Here is a 19,727-nt window from a genome sequence, read left to right on the forward strand (position 1 = left end):
ATTTGTAAATCAAGGCAACTTAATTTAGAAAACACTCTAGAATACTTTGTCATGCAGATGGTAACTTTAGTCTGGTTTGTTCATGTGTCTTTTACATGTTTGAAACAAATTCCATATAAAATTACAGATACAGAAATAAATAGGATAATGAACCTCTGTATCCCCATCACCCAGCTCTGTTATCAACATTTTGCCAGTCTATTTGAAGTACTTTCAGTCCACTTATTTTTCTAGAGTATCTTTTAAAGCAGACATACTGCTTCGCCTGTAAGTACCATAATATACATCTCTAACTCTTTAAAACACTTGAACAGAAGATCTAACCACAGTGCTTTCTCGCACAAAATTAACTTTCATGTCATGGTAACTTAACACCCAGTCCACACGCATGTTTCCCTGATTATCTTTAAAATAATATCTTTGTATAATTGCTTTATTTTAGTGTGGGTCCTGCTAAAGTCCACATTTGTTTTGTGTCTCTGATATTCTTTTAATCTTGAGTAGTGCTCTGCCCCTCTTTTTAAATGTCATTTATTGAAAGGTCATTCGTCTTGTGGAATGTCCCGTTTTCTGGATTTGGCTAATTTGCTTTCTCATGGCATCATTTAATATTTTTGCTGACATCCATATTTCTCGTGAACTTATAGTTAGGTTTACAGGCTTGATTAGATTCAGGTTCTGTGTGAATATTTCATGCGTGATACATTGTACTTCCTGTCACACCTAGAGGCAGAAGACATTCTTTTAGTCTTTTTTTGTGATGTTAAGGTTAAGGTTCAGATGCTCTCATCCTGCCCAGTAAAGAGTTCCTTGTTGGCTTCTCACCTGAAGATTTTTAGCAGCTACTGAGGTTCATTGTCCCAGTCCCTTCTTTCCTTCAAATCCTCATTCTTTCTGTATTTATCAGCTAGAAATCTTACAAATAACTTTCCGTCATCAGTTATTTGGTTCCCCTGAAATATAGTTTTATGTAAGAGGAGCACGATAAATGCTGAGCTTTTTGTTTTTATTATTTGCGTTTTAATTGATACTAATTTTTGTGTTTGCATTGTTATTTCATTTGGTCAGCTCAAAACCTGTTTTTTCTGATGTAGTATGGGTAAGTTCCCTTTCCACTCTTTCTTCCTCATTTTATACCTGTAGGTCTTCCTTTCTGGAATCTATTTGGAGAGCGTGGTGTTTCTCTATCGACTCTTCTGTAGCTTGAGGGGACAGGATGGGGAGCAGAATAGAGCTCAGCTGATTGTATGTGACTGCTTTTGTCACATAGGATTACTTCTGTCTTGTCAGGAATGTTTCTTCACACTCTTCAACTTTGGGTTTCCCTGATTTAGTGCGAAGGCCTAGACAGTGCTAAGCCCTGGCAGTCTTGTCTTTGTGGAAGTCTTGCAGTGGTAGTTAGGACATCTTCCCTCCAAGCCCTTCTCCTTGACCTCTCCTGGGCCTAGCGCCTCATGCTCTTAGCCAGAGAATTTGTAGTTAGGTTGCATTACCTTCTTTCTCCAGCACCGTTTCCTTGGAGTGAGGCAGGGCTTAGAAGTCTGTGAAACTAGAGTCTTGTTTCTCTGCTTGGCTGCACGTTTTGAACTTGATGGCATGAAGTCGTACCTCTTTCTGTTGAAACTGGTCATTTTTGCTGGGTTTTTACTGTTTACGATTGTAATAATTATTAATTTCATTATGCTTTGGGGGAGAGGAAGTATGTGACGTGCTTTACCTTGCTTTCTTTCCTATAATAACGTTTTGTTTGTTTGATTGCAGAGAATGGGGAGAAGGAGCCCCCAACAACGCTGCTCTGGGTTCAGTATTTCCTGGCACAGCACTTTGATAAACTTGGGCAGTATTCTTTGGCTTTGGATTATATTAATGCTGCAATTGCCAGTACTCCAACTCTAATAGAATTATTTTATTTGAAAGCAAAGATTTACAAGGTAAAATCCTAGTCATGTGTTTTGAGTAGCTGAAGAATTTGGCCACTTTAAGAACTCTTGGAGTTATTTCTGTGTAGAAATTACTCGTATGGCACCCTGATAATCTATTTCTAATCCTCTAATAATTCTAAAGACTTTTAGATTGCATAGTTGTGTAATCAGGGTTAATCATTTGATTCAGCTCTTAGTAAATATGAATGTTAATTTATCTAAAGATATCTAGATAAATTTTACAGAAATGGTACCAGATTTCTAATTTGTCTTTATACATATTTGCCATTGATATTGCACCCATATTCTCTTAATCATAAACTATAATTTTAAAATACTTTCATTTCTTAAAGCATATAGGTAACCTCAAAGAAGCTGCAAAGTGGATGGATGAAGCGCAGTCTTTAGACACGGCTGATAGATTCATCAATTCTAAATGTGCAAAATACATGCTTCGAGCAAATATGATAAAAGAAGCAGAGGAAATGTGCTCCAAGTTCACGAGGGTAGGAAATAGCATGCGATTGTCCGAGTTAGTAAAATTAACCTTAAGTTCTGTGGTGATTTATAAAGATTGCCACTGAAGTTGCTAAGAATTCATTTTTGTTATTATTTTTTTTAAATCCCATTTAGCTCATATCCTAAGTCTGGCTTTTTACGGTGGTTGGGTGTGTGTATGTGCATGTGCTTCTGGTGATGGATGATTAAAAAGCAATAGCAGGAGCGAAATAGCTTTATACAAAAATAAGCAATGTACCACACTTCAGTGAACATGTGTAGTATTCGATTTATAATTTTTTTGTCTCACTAGTAATTTGTAGTCGCATATTTCTTCTGTTTAATTTCTCTTTTACGCTATCTTCAGAATTGCTCATAGAATTCTTTCTGTGTAGAACTAATATCTGTGAGCTACTAGTCTCTATGGCATTCTGGAATATAAGTTCAAAAATCAGAGATGAAAAGATACTGCTGGGGCGATTAGTTACTTGTGTTGAAAAAAGTAAAATGACATCCTTATCTTACTGCACACATATTGATTCCAGGTGGATTAAGATCCAAATATGGAAAGCAAACCTTTCAAGCTTTTAGAGTAAAATATAGTAGTTTATCTTTAGGGCTTGAGGTAGGAAACATTTCTTAAGACACCAGAAGCATAAAGTACGAGAGTGAAATTGATACACTTGACTATATTAAAGATAATGTATGACAAAAATAACCATAGGGAGAAGATAAACCATAGAATTAGAGAAGATATTTCCAACTCATATAATGAAAAAAGAATTTATGATCTCCAAAGAATTCGGTGAAATGGTTAATATAACAGTGAAATGGTTATATGACACACATTGAATGTGACGTTGAAGCATAATGAGAAAACTATTGCAAATTTGCTTTCCAAGTTTTAATTAAGATACTTTGAAATAAATAATTTATATCTCCAAAGTACACATTACATAGGAAGTAGAAGGAGGGCTTTAGTGCTGGTGTTTGCAGGTAAGTTATTTAGGATGAAAATAAGTTACCACTGTGCTCTGTAATGCTAATGTATTGCTACTAGAGCACCAGCGTGCCACCTTCCTTAAATGTTAACTAAATTCTAGTTGTGTCTGGTTATGAATGGAAACCCCTTGTAATTTAGAAGCGACAGAATAGCCTGAACTTATATTATGAAAATTTGACTGCTTGCAAGAATGATGTCATAGAAATGTAAACACACACACAAAACTCAGTAAGAAAAGGCAAGTATGGGCAAAGGATATGAACAGTTCACAGAAGTGGAAAATGGAATGGCCAAGAAATACGTCTTTATCAGTAATCAGGAGAATTATAAGATATCATTTTGTACCCATCAAATTTAAGAAATTGAAGTCTCACATTATTAGATAGTCACAAAAATAGTATGTCCTGTGTATATATGCACATGTATATGAGATATATATGAAATATATGTCATGTATATTTTTATGATGAGAAAGAAACAATGAATGGTCTTTAGATAGTAGTCTTTAATGAAAACTAAATGTGTGTTACCTCTAATTTTTCATTAGGGCCACTACCTATAGACCGTTTGTTTCTTTCTCATCATAAAAAGGGCTTTTCATATGAACCTGCCTGACTTTTACTTTCTGTTGTTTAGAGTAGTGCTGATAATTTGTCTACCATTTCTAAGAAGAAATAGAAAGTGGCTTTAACAATTATTAAGCACTGAGTTAAATACATTTATGTACATGATATCATTTAATCTTAACAATCCTGTATAGCAGGATTAGAGTTAAGAAGATGTTTAGGGAGGTCAAATACTGTGCCAACTGGAGATCACGGAGCTAGTCATTTATTTGGATCCAGGATTCTAGCTTAGGGGTCTCTGATTTTTAAACACAGGTTTTAGGATTTTGTCGTAGGAGCAGAAACTGCAGTGGCTAGTGTTTCTGAAACTCAGATGCCATAGGATCAACAGCAGCTGCAAAGTGGCCGATGTAATGTTGAGGAAAAGTATGAGCAAGAAGGATGAATATTAGGAGAAAAAAATTTAGGAAAATAATAATTCTGTTTATGTTCTTGATGCGCACTTTATCGTATTTGTGTGACATTTTGCAGCAAGGTGATTGAGGCTCCGAAGAGGTTACTGGAATCATCTTTGATCATATAATAATCAGTGCTGGGGTGCAAACTCTTCAGTGCCCTTCCCACTGCATCACAGCTTTGAAGGTTAGACGAGAGTACCAGTGTAGATAAAAGAGCAGTGATGTGTGTAGACAAAAGTGCCACCTGGAAGGCCAACCTGGAGATTAGAAGTAAAGTGCAGTTACCAATGAGTACACAGGACTTCTTACGTTAAACAGGTCCAGTGATTGAAACACACACGCATACACCAGACACCTAGGATGACTCTGAAAAGGCACAGGAGAATGAGAAAGAGGGGAAAAGGTTGGCCGTTTGAGAGTAGTCACCAAAATCTGTGGCTCAGCTTGCTCATCATAATTGCTTTTAGTTGTCCACTCACTTGTGACAAGTTGCCAGGCTGTTTGGAGAGCTTATGTAGTTTACCATACTGGTCTACTGGCCAGACACGTCTGAAGCATGTGCTGGTAACAGTGAGCCAGTGGAGAGAACTGCCAGCAACCTTGATAGTCAGTTCGTGTCTGCTCACTAATGAGTGAAGGAAGTGCTCATATTTCCTTCTTGTAGATTTTTCACAGTTTAGAATTCTTATACAGAGTTGCTGATGCAAGGTGTATAGTTGTAGTTGGTAATGAAATGAAAAATAATGTAGATTTCTTCTAAACGTATGTAATTATCAAAAAAGAGGAAAAGATATGTAACCATAAAGAAGAAATAAAATGCATCCATAATTTCATTCACCCAGAGTTAGTTTTTATACTTTTAAGGAGAATTCTGAAAATTGAACTGATAACACATAATGGGTGTGAAAAAGAACTAAAGATTGTAATTACTTATGTAAATGTACCATTGCCATGGTTCCTGGGGCCATGTAATATATATTGAAATAACTCTTCAGAAATGTGACAATACTCTAAGTGCCCCTGCAGTGAAACTAGGTACTTTATGTCCTAACACTGGTCACAGAATTCACATTGAGTCTGAATTAATAACTATTCTTAACAAAATTTATTATTTCATTTTGTCACCCCACTGCCAATGAGAAAATTTGCCATAGAACAGGAGATGCTGTTAGGAGCAGACCCATGGGCACAAAAAAGTGACAGTTAATAGCGGAAGCCTAATGTGGAGGGAGGATACTGAGAAACTGAAAAGCAGTCTTGGAACTGTTACTGACAAATTTGACATTAATGGATGCACATCATAGTGATCCTGAATCAGCAAAGAATGGTTAAGAAACTTGCTTAATAGGCAGACGATGGCATTACTTCATAGGATTACTATAGAAAATAGTTTAATTAAAAGCTTTGGCGCTTAGAAACTGAGCTCTAGTAATCTGGACTCTTTTCTGTTTAGAGCGTTGAATACTCCAGCAGAGCTGGGTAAATAAGACATTATGTAATTTTAAATTTGTTAGGAGCCTTTTGGTAGCACATTGATATATTTGTTAATTGCTGTTGTCATAATATTTGTAGCTTTAGTTGTAAAAGAGAAAATGAGATTTTTAGGATCTCTTCTTGTTTGCTGCTTATATTTATGAATGATTCCGTTTCAGGATGGAACATCTGCCATGGAAAATCTAAATGAAATGCAGTGTATGTGGTTTCAGACAGAGTGCATCTCAGCTTACCAGCGTTTGGGGAGGTATGGGGATGCCTTGAAAAAATGCCATGAAATAGAAAGGGTAAGTAGATAGAATTTTGACATTATTTTTCTCTTGTAAAGTGATGAGAAACGCAGATGGATTTCTGCCCGGGATCATCTTCCTCTTTTATCTACTTTGGAAACTTCATTGTGAAAAAGTCGATCTTTAGCCTTTCAAACATTCCAAGATTGTCATTCAACAATTGCTTTTGATCCTCGAATGATTACGATTTCAACATGTCTCCATATTTTTGTCTGAAAGATTAATTTAATATGCCGTTATGGTTATTAGTAACATATGTTCAAACTTTCTGTTCCCTAATCGGGCCATTATTTGGTTTTCATCCCCAGCCTAGAAGGATACACAAGCTGATGGCCGCCTCTTTCCCCATTGTGCCAGGATCTGCTCAGTAGTCGGCCTCTCTCCAGTTTGTCTTCCCACGATGTTCGTCCTCACATTCAGTACTCGTGCAGTGATCTGTGACTGCTTCGCAGGCTGATTTTATTACTTGCTTTTAGGATTGTGTGTGTGATGTGCCTTAGTGAGGGGCCTTTTCTTTTCCTTTGTGTGAATTTTTGTTTTCCTGTTCTTTGTCATCTCTGAAGCACTCTCCTTCCAAATGGACAACAGGAGGAAAAGAGCCACACATGCACCCCTGAGGCAGTCCTCAGCAGCCCTCAGTTGGGGTCACTCGGCACCACTGTTCCCATGCTGACGCAGTATAAAACCACAGGCGTCGTAGTCAGGTGAGCCTGAAGTCTGCACTCCGGCAGTCACTTTGGCCTTTTTCCCATGTGAAACCTCTGAGGTTACCCAGAAGAAAGGCGGAATCTTAGGGGGTGGCTTTTGACGGGGACCGGAACTAGGAGTACACCTGAGCCCTCTTACAAATAACCTAGGTTTTGCTTTATTTTGTTTATTTATTTATTTATTTTTTGCTTTTTTCTTTTTAAGCCTGGGCTCGATGGCTATATCTTTAGGGAAAATAGTTCTCATCTTCTCCTTGAAAAATATAAAGCCCTTGGCTGATAAGTGATTCAGGCAGGTTCCAAGCATTGTCATGTGAGTCAGGCTCTTATTTCTGTGATAGAACCATAGGTTACTGGCTTGTGGATGATGACTGTCACTTTAAAAGCATTTCTGTTTGTTATTAGGAAAGATGCATTCTTGCTAACCAGGACCTCAGAGAGGGACAGATTGTTTCCTGAATGAAGGGACTGCTGGGCACTTAGGGATCAGTAATTCCAGCGAGGCCAGAACCAGAGATCGATCAGATTTTCTGTGAAAGTCAAATTTGAACATCCTTAGGATCATTATGATTGTGAACCTCTCCCATTTCTCCTAACATTAATAACTATCTTACTTTGTTCTAGTTAATATTTTTGAAGATTGTTAGAATATGATCACTAGCTATTCCATTACTAAGTTTCATTTAGATTATACTTTTTCTTAAATTTTTAGTGATTTTAGCTAACACGAAATAAAATTCTGTGTGAAGTCAGATAAACGACAGTCGACCCTTAGACAATGCATGGGTTGGGGTGCCGACCCCTGTGCAGTGGAAAATCTGAGTATAACTGCAGTCTACTCTTTGCATATGTGATTCCCAACTGTGGGTAGAAAATAGAGTTGACCTTTGGACAATGAGGGTTTGAACTGCACAGGTCCACTTATACGCATGTTTTTTTAAATTATAAAAACCATGTCGTTCAAGAGTCAACTATACTTCTGGTTCAAGAAATATCATTTGACTGGTAGAAAGCATTTTTGAAGGAAAAAAATGATAAGAAATCATTGGTTATCACCCTCTGGTCACGTTACACATTTGTTATTGCTAGAATCTTTCCTGTCTTTATTTAGGGTTTGATGTCAATGCTTGAGAATAGAAAATACGAATAACAGATAAACAAGGAAAGAGCCTATTCTTATGTTGTTTTAAAGTTTGTCTTTTTATAGTGAAATAATTTATACTAAAAATAAATAAAACTAATACGTAGGAATATGAGCGCATAGTACAAATAGGGTGATTAAAGATTTGCTGAGTGATTAATGCTTCTAAAATTAATTTCTAATAGTTCATGTAATCTGAAAGAAAATTCTTTTTTAAAAAATTTATTTAGTTTCACGTATACAGTACATTGGTTAGACATCTATATAATTCATAAAATGATCACCCCATTCGTTCCCTCTGTCCCCTGGCCCTCCACCTAGCCATCATATTAATGCTAACTGCATTCCCTATGCCGTGCTCCCCATCCCCGTGACCAACTATCAACTACTAATTTGTACTTCTAAAAGAAAATTCTTAATGAAATCATTGTAAGGATTTAGGAGTAATTGCTGAATTAAAAGATTTATTATAATAGGTATCTACATGAATTACTTTCGTGTCTGAATTTAAAGTATTTTAGCAAAGAAATGAGCACTTTTCAAAAATCTTTGTAGTTTACCCTGTAAAAAGAAGGTCAGTGACTAGCAAAATAAGTTTAAATTAGGGCTAAATCATCTGCCTTCAAGAACTCTTTCCGAAATTCTTTCAATGAAGGCAGTTTCAGCTAGGGCATATATGAATTTGACATGTTAGGATTCTGGATAGGCTCAGTTTAGTTCTTTTTCTGTCTTAATCTTGCCACCCTTAATAGGATTTTAGGGTTATATATGTACAGGTTACATGGTCCAGCCCAATCTGATGTTTAGAACTTGAGTTTTAGTCAAAACAAAACAACCGTCTTTAAAATCTGGGATATAAACTTGTGTTCAGGATAAGATTTTAAACTATTTCATCTTTTAAGAATTGAATTTTCTTTAACCATTTTTCAGGTGATGGGTTTCTCATTATTTAGTGTGCTGCTTTATATCTAATCAGAGCAAGAATACATACTTCTAAACTTTTTGATAAGATGTAGGGCTTCTGGTAGCTCAAAACCATAGGAAGTTCATTACTTCATGTTCTGGTGTCTTAATCTTTATCGGATTGACACATGCTTTATAATGGCAGATTCTCTGTAAGTGCTTATTGCCTACCCTCTTTGGTGTAGTTATTACAGATTTTAAGTATTTCCATGCATGCGTTCCTGTTAGTCTATCCAGTCACTCAGAACAGGAATAGGCGGGGAGTCTGGGTCAGAAGAGACGGCTTGGTAGGGGATCCCCAAAACCCTGAAGAGAGCCGTGCTCTGCGCTGCGAACGGCATTGCTGATACCTTTCCCGACTTGATTCAGGCCTAGTTTTGACAACCTGAGGAATTCTGGCATTACTGTCCCTGCCCCACTCAAAGAGAGAGAACCAGTGTGTGTGATGAGGGGGACGTCGAGTTACGGGCGTGAGCAGGGCGCCGACATTCGGGCACCTAGTTTCTGCAGGGAGCTGATAAGTTCATGTTTGACTGACGTGGGGGAGGGGAGGGACTGACTCTCCCTGTTTGTGTTATCTAGTATGTTTTTATGTCTTACAAATTTGGAGACCTAGAAGTCACCCCAAAGTGGCACAAGGGGGATCTTTGTGGTAATGGAATGGTTCTGTACCCCGACTGTAGTGGTGGCTGCTCGAGTCCACACGTGGTAAAACCACACAGAACTAACTGCACACAGGTTGTACCAGTGGCAGGCTTTGGGTTTTGGTAGCTGCGTAGCACGTAGCCTTTTGGGGGAAACTGAGGGAAGAGTGTTCAGAACGACTCTATACTACCATTGCAGCTTCCTCTGGATCTGTAATTATTCCAAAATAAAAAGTTAAAAAATTGAAAATCAACCTAAGATGATATAATTGTTTTTGAGTAGGAGTCTGCAATACATCATTTCTTCCAAAAGCAAGATTGTTTTGTGGAATCCCACATTTCCTAATTTAATCTAGCCGTATCTGGTCTACCACCATTATTAGCTTATTGTAGATCGATCACCCAGGTTTGCGGGCTCTCCCGAGTTCCTGAGGCGCAGGGCTTTCGAGGGGAAAACTGGAAGCCTCAGGCAGAGTGGGATAGTGGTTACCGGTTTGTGGAAGACGTTAACTGGAGAGAGGCAGCCTGTGGGCTGTTACTGGTAAAGAGGCGGCTTGAACGTTTGTGGTTCCATGAGGCTCCCTCCTGAATTTGACTTAAAATCGGTATTTGCTAGTGCTGCTGAGAATATCTCTTGAATCTGCCTTTTCACACATAAACGTTTCTCGGCCTAATAAAGGTCATGTAATCTCTTAGGTATTTTCATCGCCATGATTTTTGGCTGCCATTTTCCTTAGTTGTATTGAATTTTAAGATATTCTTATGGCACTAGACATACTTGATTGACATTAAGGAAGACCACAAACAACTTTATGAAATATGTAACCCGTTGATTTAGAAACCAAGCTGTTATTATTTATGAATTGATTTGTCTTACTGATGGGAGGAATGCAATTTTCAAATACAACGTCATTAAAGCATGATTCTTGAAAGAGTAAATATAAACTAACATTCATTTTTTTTCTATTTCTTTCCCTCCATACTGTGTACTTTCATTCTTCTTAGAGTTCTTCACTTAAAGTCTCAGGTATTAAATATAATTCTGTGTATAGTGTGTTTCTAATTACCAAGACATTAAATTATAGGATGACATGGACACTTACTGGGGTGTCCTTTGCATAGTGAGTCACTAGGCTGCAGGACAGGGAAGATGAAGCAGTAGAAGAGCTAGCTCTGAACTGGTGTATTGGATCATTCATTTTTCTGTATGTGTTTGGAGAAGCTAAAGTGGGAGAAAAGAAAGGACAGGTAAAGATGCATGCAGCGAAGAAAATAAAAGTATAGATTGTTTGGTAGGGGGTTAATCTAGGTGAGGAATTAGTTCTAAACTTTTGGAGAGTCATGGACCCTTTGAGACTTGGATGAAAGCCTGGAGCTCTCTCTTAGGAAAATGTTACGCTTGTTTATACATAGACTCCAGATTAAGAACCTTTGCTAAAATGGAATGTAGGTAGGTTAATGGTAGCACGTCGGGTGAGAGAAAGCCATAGTGCTCTGTGTGTCTATAGCAGTTTACAGTTTAGAATGAACTTCAAAATATTTTCTCATTTGATCCTATAACAACCTTATGGAATTGGCTGTATAGATTTCTTTATTCCTAACTTAAATAATCGAGGCTCTGGGTAATTAAGAGGTCACGTGCCTGATGAGCAGCTGGTCTCTTGAGTTGGCAAATGCTGCACTTACTGAATGTCTGTTGTGCTGGGCCCTGTGCCAGGCATTGGGGGGCGACGTGACAGGGTTGCCCTTGAAGAGCTCGTGGTTGAGCAGAGCAGTCTAATCGTAAATATTTTGTGTCATCGTATAGTAAAAATTCAGTCTTCATTCAGAGCTCTTTTTAACTCTGCCATACTGATTTCGGGGGAATATTGAGAAATATTTCATTAAAGCTAAAATATCAATACTAATTTCCAGGCTTTTGAAAATAATCTGATCATCTAATTTACTACACAGAAATTGAGTATCGTCACAAAACAGGTTTTCTCGGGAATGAATCATAGGAAGAAAAACTTAAGTTATGTGCAGAGAAGAACTTGGTGTCCTTCATGGTATTAAATACTGCAGAGGCCAACTAAGTGAAATCGTGACTGTTAAAATGGTTTCTGGGGGCTTTTTATGATTTTCTTTTCAAAAGTAGACATTATTGAAAAAATGTAAGAGATAATTTGTGGTTTTGTTTTTAAGCACTTTTTTGAGATAACCGATGATCAGTTTGACTTCCATACATACTGCATGAGAAAGATGACCCTTCGTGCCTATGTCGACCTTCTGAGATTAGAAGATACACTCAGGAGACATGCCTTCTATTTCAAGGCTGCTAGATCCGCGATCGAAATGTACTTGAAATTGTATGATAATCCCTTAACCAATGAAAACAAGCAACAAGAAATAAATTCAGGTAACTGACAAGGAACCATTTTAAAAGATTGGAAAAGAACATTACATTTCAGAATGTCATTGATATAAACAATACATAGAAAAGTCAAATGGGAGTGAAGACAGCACTGGAGAACTGATGGGCCGAAAGAAAAACCGGTGGGGAGACTCAGACAGAGTCGGCAGGTGAAGTTCTGTAGCTGATGCTTCTGAATCACCCTAAGGGAATGACTCGCAGTCTTTTATTTTTCTCTTCAGCAAGGCTAACTCAGGAAAAATGGAAACGTCTATGAGCTAGGTTCTTTTTTTCCCTATTGTAACTAAAAATAGCTTTGAGCCCCTCAGGGAAAAATATTTAGTCTTACGACTTTAGTACTTATTTATTGAAATAATAATAATGCTAATGAGACTATCTCTACAGCTCTTGTTCACTAAAATGTTAATATCTGGGAATATTTGAGAAATAGCATGGAGGCAGATTTCTGCTCTTTCATTCCTAATATTTGTGTAGTGGTTAGAGATCGTGTTTTTCTGTGCATTGCCTTATCCTGGAAATACTCCCGGGGATAGTTGGTATCATGAGACTCACGTCACACGATTTGAAACTTGGTGCTGGGAGAGATGATTTGCCTAAAGTCGCGTATCGTCCAGGAGGCAGAGCTGGGCTGGAATTGGTTCATTTTAGTCAAGCAGCATCTGCTGGTTGCCTTTCGTGTGCCAGGTTCTGTGCCGGTCGTTAAGAGCACACTTTCTAAACAGTTTTATAGTTGCCTCTTCCCCTTTAACTCCCCAAAGGGCTATACTAATAGTACGTATTGCAGACGACTATGAGGAAAAATAGCAACATTTACTCATAATTTTTATGCATTTGGATATTTGTAGAAAACCTGTCGGCCAAAGAATTGAAGAAAATGCTTAGCAAGCAGAGAAGAGCTCAGAAAAAGGCTAAATTAGAAGAAGAGAGAAAGCATGCGGAAAGGGAGCGCCAACAAAGGAATCAGAGGAAGAAACGAGATGAGGAAGAGGAGGAGGCCGGCGGCCCCAAGGAAGAGCTCATACCTGACAAACTGGAACGGGTGAGATGGGTCTGCCGTCTTTATTTAGTGAAATTCATATGTTTTAGTTTCGTTTTGGCTGTAAACACGATTTATATAAATCTGTAAATCAGAAGCCATTTGTAATATTTTCAGGGTCATCATGGCCATCAGTTTTTGAGTGGTAATGTGCAGATTTGGGGAATGCATGTTGCACTTAGAATCGTGGTTGGGGCAGGATTGTAGCCCTCCAAAGATGCCCACGCTGTACACCCTGGGCCTGTGAGTAAGTTACATTATGTGGCACAGGCGGGTGGAGGTGGCAGAGGGAATTTAAGGGTGTAATTAGCTGGCTTTAAAATAGGGAGATGAGCCCGGATTATCCAGGTGGGCCTAATATCATCACAAGGGGGCTTAAAAGTGGGTGAGGAAAGGAGGTGGGAGTGGTGTGGGAAGGACTCCGCCCCCTGTGGCTGGTCTTGAAGATGGAAGGAGGGCAGGGAAGAGGCAGCTACAAGCCAAAGAATGTGAGCAGCCTTGAGACGCCAGGAGCGACATTGAAACATGTTCTCTCTTAGCGCCTCCTGCGAGACTCGTGTTGGATTTTTAACCTACGGAACTGCACGATAGTAAAATTTGTGTTGTTTTAAGACATTAAATTTTGGTAATTTGTTATAGCAGCAATATAATTGTCTATTAAATATGAAAAGATTTTAAATATCTTGCTAGGTACGTTGTAGCTACAAAGAATTAGTGCCTCATCTCTAGGATTTAGTTATTTAGGGACCAGAAATATTTAGCTTTCTAGTTTCTTCCATGTGAATCTAGTGTTAAGTATTTTAAATTCGTCATTATTTTTTTTTCAATTACTTGATACAATTCTGTTTGTCTCTTTACTTTAGATGCTTATAGAATAAGGGGCCGTCAGTACTTGGTGTACCGTCTCCTTCAGCCTATGGAAATAATTTTCTGTATTTTTATAAAATTGTATTGACTATAAATCGTAAAAACAATAGTGCTATTTCCATTTTTTTTTTTGGAAATTGACTATTTACTTTGAATTTGTTGATAATTTTAAAGTGTGTTCTTGCTTATTTGTTTATATGAAAAGAACTGTCATAGGGTTTCAGAACAAGTCACCCCAAGATGGGCCTAAAGGCAACCAAAGTCCTGTGGGCTTAGGAGAAATTTCTGCCCCCACTCCCTTAACTCTCTAGAAGAACTTGAGTTAAGGGCCTTGCCCATAATGAGGTATCATCAGAGATGACTTTTATGGCAGGACAAACTGCAAGATGCAGAACATCTGCCCTTATCGTCATATAATAATGACTTTCCTCCCCTTTGAAGCCCAAAGTGGTCCTTAGTTCAGAGTGCCACATATACCTCATTTTCTCTTTCTGTCTTTGAACCTCTCGTGTCTGTGGGGTCTCTGATTCTCTCATGTCTGCAGGGTCCCTGTGTTTATGTATGTCATTTGGTCATTTCTCGTCAGTCGGTCTTATGTTTGTTTGGTTATTACCAGCTGAAAGAACCTCGAGGGTAGAGAACAATTTTCTCCCCACACTGTTTAAATTACTTCATATACGTATTAATATAAAATATGGGGAGAAATTTGACTTGTGTAGCTGTTTCGTAAATAAAATTTTCCTTTTTAAAATAGATAGAAAATCCACTGGAAGAAGCTATCAAGTTCCTCATACCTCTCAAGAACCTTGTTGCCGATAACATTGACACTCATCTGTTAGCGTTTGAAATATATTTTAGAAAAGGTAATGGTTTGAATTCAGTTTTTAATCCGTAATTATTTTGGTGATCATATTCAGTATAATTTGTCAGTTAGGTCTATTTTTGTTCTTTTAGAGTTCCGTTTCAGCTTTCCACAAAGGCTCTTAATCACTTTTTCTTTTGCTACTCAAAACTTTACTGGGTAATAAATTGGAACATTATGATCAAATCCATTTTAAGAATAGTTTGAACAGTCATATAAATTGTTTACCTGAAGCAGTTCTTCATGATATTTTGAGCTTTTTTTTTTTAGAAAAGCTGTCTTTGATAAATAACCAAAGTCATCTTTGAATTTTGCTTACGAATGTTATAGGAAAGGTAACACATTTTGTTACTGGATTTTAAATGAGGCTAAAATAAAGTGAAGAAAATATACATGAATATCAATGCTGTTACTTCGATTTTTTTTTCTGACACAGGAAAGTTTCTGTTAATGCTACAATCTGTCAAACGCGCGTTCGCCATCAACAGTAATAACCCATGGTTACACGAGTGTTTAATTAAATTTTCTAAGTCCGGTGAGTATAAACAAAGGAGCAATAGTAATATTTTTACTATGTAAAATATATCAAGCTTAATAATAAATGTATTTCAGTTGATTTTGTTTCAAAGGACAGACCTGAAATTTTAAAAATTCCAAACATTTTATTTTTATAGTGTCTAATCATAGCAATCTTCCAGACATTGTGAGCAAAGTTCTAGCTCAAGAAATGCAGAAAATATTTTTCAACAAGGATTTGGAAAGTTTTAATGAGGATTTCCTCAGACATAACGCTGCTTCTCTTCAGCATCTACTTTCAGGTTGGTGTTTAGCTCCCAGGGTTAAGACGTTTGTGGAAACAAGTTAGAATGTGATTCAAAAATAAGTTTTGAAAGATGTTCATCCTCACTGATTATCAGAGGAAAAGAATTGAATACAGTACCATTTTTGATCTTTCAAATTAGGAAAGTTTTTATTTTGAAAAAGATCGACTATGGTAAAGACGTGCCGGAAACTGGCCCTGCTGTTTAGGTGGGCGCTTTGTTACGCGTATCAGGAGCTCTGCAGTACCTGTGTCTTTTGCTGTAGTCATGCTTTTGTGAATAATTTTAAGGAATTAATGCAAGCACAGAAAGAGCTTTAAGTGCAGAGATGTTAACTGCAGTGCTTGCGTGTAAGTATGGGGGAAAGAATGGGAACACATTTAATGTGTGTCCCGTAATAGGGAAAAGCAGTAGGTTTTTAGGATGGAATACCAGGTAACCATATAAAGAGAAGTTTATTCCAAAGATCTGTAATAACAGGGATAGATACTTTTTAATATGTGTACAGAATTAACATAAAATATCTCAACTGTGTGACAGTACACATAGGGTAAAGACTGAGAATTGTGTACCAAAGCTTAACAGTGATTATGAGCAATTTGTTTTTCCTTGAATTTTTATTACTTTATGTATTTTATGTTTTGAGATCTCTTGCCTTGTTATAGGAAGGAGTTTAGGCAAATTCATACAAATTAATAAAATGACAAGATGGCATAAATGCAGACTGGACAAAAGATTGTAGAAAGGGAATTGGGGACAAAAAAAAGTACATATAGTGTATTTAAATACTTTAACGTAAGCTCTTTTGATGTAAAGGGAAAATTTTTGTTTTGATATCTATGGAAAAAGTTAATTCCTGTTAGAAATTACAACACTTCTTAGTAGTAGTAAGGGCAGATAAGAATTTCTCTTTAAGAACGCAGGATAATGGAAAAAATAATTTCTTCGTTATAATTATGGGAAATGCCTTTCCAAGCATTATATGAAATTCTAAAGAAAAGATAGTATTTGCCACATAAAAATAACCCACAAAGTCAAAAAACTAATTGGAAAAAAATTATTCACCGATATGTAACTGATAAAAGCTAATAATATGCTTAGGGCTCTTGTAAATTAACAGTTAACTATAAATTAATAAACAGAAGTCCAATAGAAAATTGAGCACAGAATATGGACTGTATCATTTATTGGAGACGTATACCTGGGTTTTATTTTTAAATTAATTACTTTGTGAATATGCAAACATTTTCCTGTTGTTTCTCTACTACACTCTCCCATGGTAATAATTTGTTACTTAGATGTTTTATTTTAGGATATCATCTTTTTAAAATTGTTGATGGCACAGGGTAGCCTCTGTTTATATTTTGAGTTATATCTTTGCGGGGAGGTGTTAAATCTGGTCTCTTGGTAAATGTTTAGCAACCATCTCTTTGTAATATAAAAAGACCTGTTTGTGGTGTTTTGACACCACATATAAATGCTCCCATTGTGGCCCCAAGCCGTCGGTGGTTGTCACTGAATGGAGACTTAAGAGAAGTCACAGTTGCTTCCTAAGAACTGGTGAGAGCCATCTCCAGCCTACTGCTGATTGAACACTTGGAACCATGTTTAAAGTCACTGGTCAGCGTAAATCAAATCAAATGTTAGACATAGGAATTCACTCATTTTGAAATGTCCTCGTATTTCAGGTGCTAAAATGATGTATTTTCTGGACAAGTCAAGGCAAGAGAAAGCCATTGCCATTGCTACTAGACTGGACGAAACTGTAAAAGATAAAAATGTAAAGGTGAGATTTTTCACAGACTGATTTCTGCACTTTTATGAATACTGAGTGATCTCACAACATAATTCTTGAGCGGGCCTTCAAGTGATGCCTGGATCTGATTCTCAGCTCCACCAGCTATGAGCTGTCACCTTATGCAGGTCACCTCGCTAGCTTCCTCCTCTTCACGTGGAAGGTGAGGATGACCGTCCTGTGGCATAGAGTTGGTATGAGGGTTGACGGAAAGAGTAAGCGGAAGTGCTCAGTGCCTGCCTGGCACACAGTCAGCACTTAGTACCTGCCTGGCACAAAGTCAGCGCTCAGTGTGGGAGCCGTTGTTATTAACACAGGACACTTTCATTTTAGTGATCAGAGTTTCAGGGATTCACTTTTCAAGTATTAGAATTTTACTGCTTTTTTAAGTCTTGGCAAAAGTGATTCTTAAGTTTCTTTTTTTGAGGTGATTACTTACTGTGGATAGCAGGAAGTTATTTTAGACTAAGGCCTTATTCGTTTCCTCCTGGTTAATTAACAGATTGTATCTTTTGATTACAGTGGTTATTAACCAAACTTTTTAAAAAATAATTTTTATTTTCCTTCGTTTCAATAGACTTTACTGAAGGTCTCTGAGGCACTGCTTGATGGCAGCTTTGGGAGCTGTAATTTGCAGTACGAGGAGTACAGGATGGCCTGCCATGACCTGCTCCCTTTCACGTCGGCGTTCCTGCCTGCCGTGGGTGCTGTCGGCAGTCACGGCGTGGCGCTGAACCACGCCGCAGGCTGTGAAGTCCTGGCACATGAAATTTAAAATCCCATAGGAAACTGACTCCTGTAGACTCAAAGCTGACTTCAGATCAGGGTTTCTTTTCCAGGGTGTATTTTAATATAGATATGAAATGAAATAATTGGATAGAATTTTTAAATGGAGTATTCCGTAAGCTTATTTTATTCTTTATCTGATTCTGCCAATATACACAAACATCTGTTAAAATTACCTGTTTATACTTGTACAGTTTTCTTACACTTTCAGATTATCAGCATTGTGATGGGTGCTGTCACTTCTGTATCATACATATGATAACTTCTCGTTAAGCTGGGTTGTACGTACACAGCCTCACTGTATTATTTTCTTTAGATCCTGGTTTTCGGATCTATGCTTTGACCCCTATTTGGTTCGTTTCATTATTGTTTATTTGCTAGCTTTTTAATTAAAGCACATCAGTTTTAAAGTGTTAACTATAGTATGTTGAAAACAATATGGAACTTCTTTGGGCAGATATTGAGATTTATTTTAAAATTTACTTCTATTTGCCCTTTTTTCTGTCTTGTTTTTTTCCTGATTTGTCATTTCCTTTTTAACTTCCATGCAAATGATCGTTTCTTTTGAATGAGAGTATTCCAGTTTTATGTAGAGAATTCAGAACGTGGGGATTGGTTTGCCTCTTAATCATTGGGATTCTCTGGTAAATTTGTTGTGTATCTGTAGATCAGTCTTAAAGACCCACAGGCGAGAATTATGCTTTCTTGACGAAACTGCTTTGCGCGTTAAGAAGTTTCTATCTGGTCTGTGCTTCAAGGGAGCATGATAGGGCAGAGTACAAATGACACTGAAGCACCCCCCTCTCGTCGTCTGCTCTCACTGTTGAATACGTTTTATGCGAGCACAGCAACATGAGAATTTAAACGATCACAGTTTAACTCTTAAAACGGTATTGTCGGGCAATATTTTTTGGGGGCTAGCTTTTTCTATCTTGTACAGAAAACAGTAATGGAATCATTCTGTGTATTTCTTTCAGAATTGTGTAAATATGTCTAATATTAATATTTTAAGGCAAATAAAAATTCAAAAAGGGAGATTTTATTTAGAGGAATAGTTCTAATTAAAATGGTTTTCTTTTACTCTTAAGCTATTTAGATTCATAATTGTTGAGAAAAACTCACTGTAAAATAATGCCCACCAATATAAAGCTGTAATAAATTATTTTGTACACAGTTGCTTATTTGTGTTGGTGTTATTGTTTCACAGTATCAAAATAGTTTTGCGAAATATTTTTTCTTTGAGTAAAGCTTTTAATCATCTTAATTTTTACAAGTTAATAAAAAATAACTGTTTACCAATATATTTTGATGCCACAGCAGCTTGTATTCTTTTTAGTATCTTAATAATTTTAGAACTGGGCAATCTTCGTCACTAAATATCCTGGCAAACCTATAACTTGTCATGTTACTTTCAGTGAGACGCCATTTGCATACAAGATGTCAGTTCATCATCATGTGGAA

The 19,727-nt window shown here is 37.1% G+C and overlaps 1 protein-coding gene across 5 annotated transcripts in view; it reads left to right on the forward strand.

Annotated features, from left to right (window-relative positions):
* NAA16 (N(alpha)-acetyltransferase 16, NatA auxiliary subunit) overlaps nt 1–19,442 on the forward strand; it is a 53,297-nt gene extending 33,855 nt beyond the window's left edge. For 4 of the 5 annotated variants that reach the window (XM_025049006.1, XM_025049007.1, XM_025049008.1 and 1 more), the window contains 10 exons: nt 1,762–1,931; nt 2,276–2,428; nt 6,100–6,228; nt 11,871–12,084; nt 12,945–13,138; nt 14,757–14,865; nt 15,301–15,399; nt 15,539–15,682; nt 17,374–17,471; nt 18,058–19,442. In XM_025049006.1, the coding sequence (XP_024904774.1) occupies nt 1,762–1,931; nt 2,276–2,428; nt 6,100–6,228; nt 11,871–12,084; nt 12,945–13,138; nt 14,757–14,865; nt 15,301–15,399; nt 15,539–15,682; nt 17,374–17,471; nt 18,058–18,255 (1,508 nt within the window). In that variant the 3' untranslated portion in view covers nt 18,256–19,442. Of the gene's footprint in view, nt 1–1,761; nt 1,959–2,275; nt 2,429–6,099; nt 6,229–11,870; nt 12,085–12,944; nt 13,139–14,756; nt 14,866–15,300; nt 15,400–15,538; nt 15,683–17,373; nt 17,472–18,057 lie in introns of those variants that run through there. The other variant, XM_015591830.2, reaches the window with a different exon arrangement.
* The last annotated feature ends 285 nt before the right edge of the window (nt 19,443–19,727 follow it).

The sequence above is a fragment of the Pteropus alecto genome, unplaced genomic scaffold (genome assembly GCF_000325575.1).
Source record: "Pteropus alecto unplaced genomic scaffold, ASM32557v1 scaffold35, whole genome shotgun sequence".
Taxonomy (NCBI): Eukaryota; Metazoa; Chordata; class Mammalia; order Chiroptera; family Pteropodidae; genus Pteropus; species Pteropus alecto.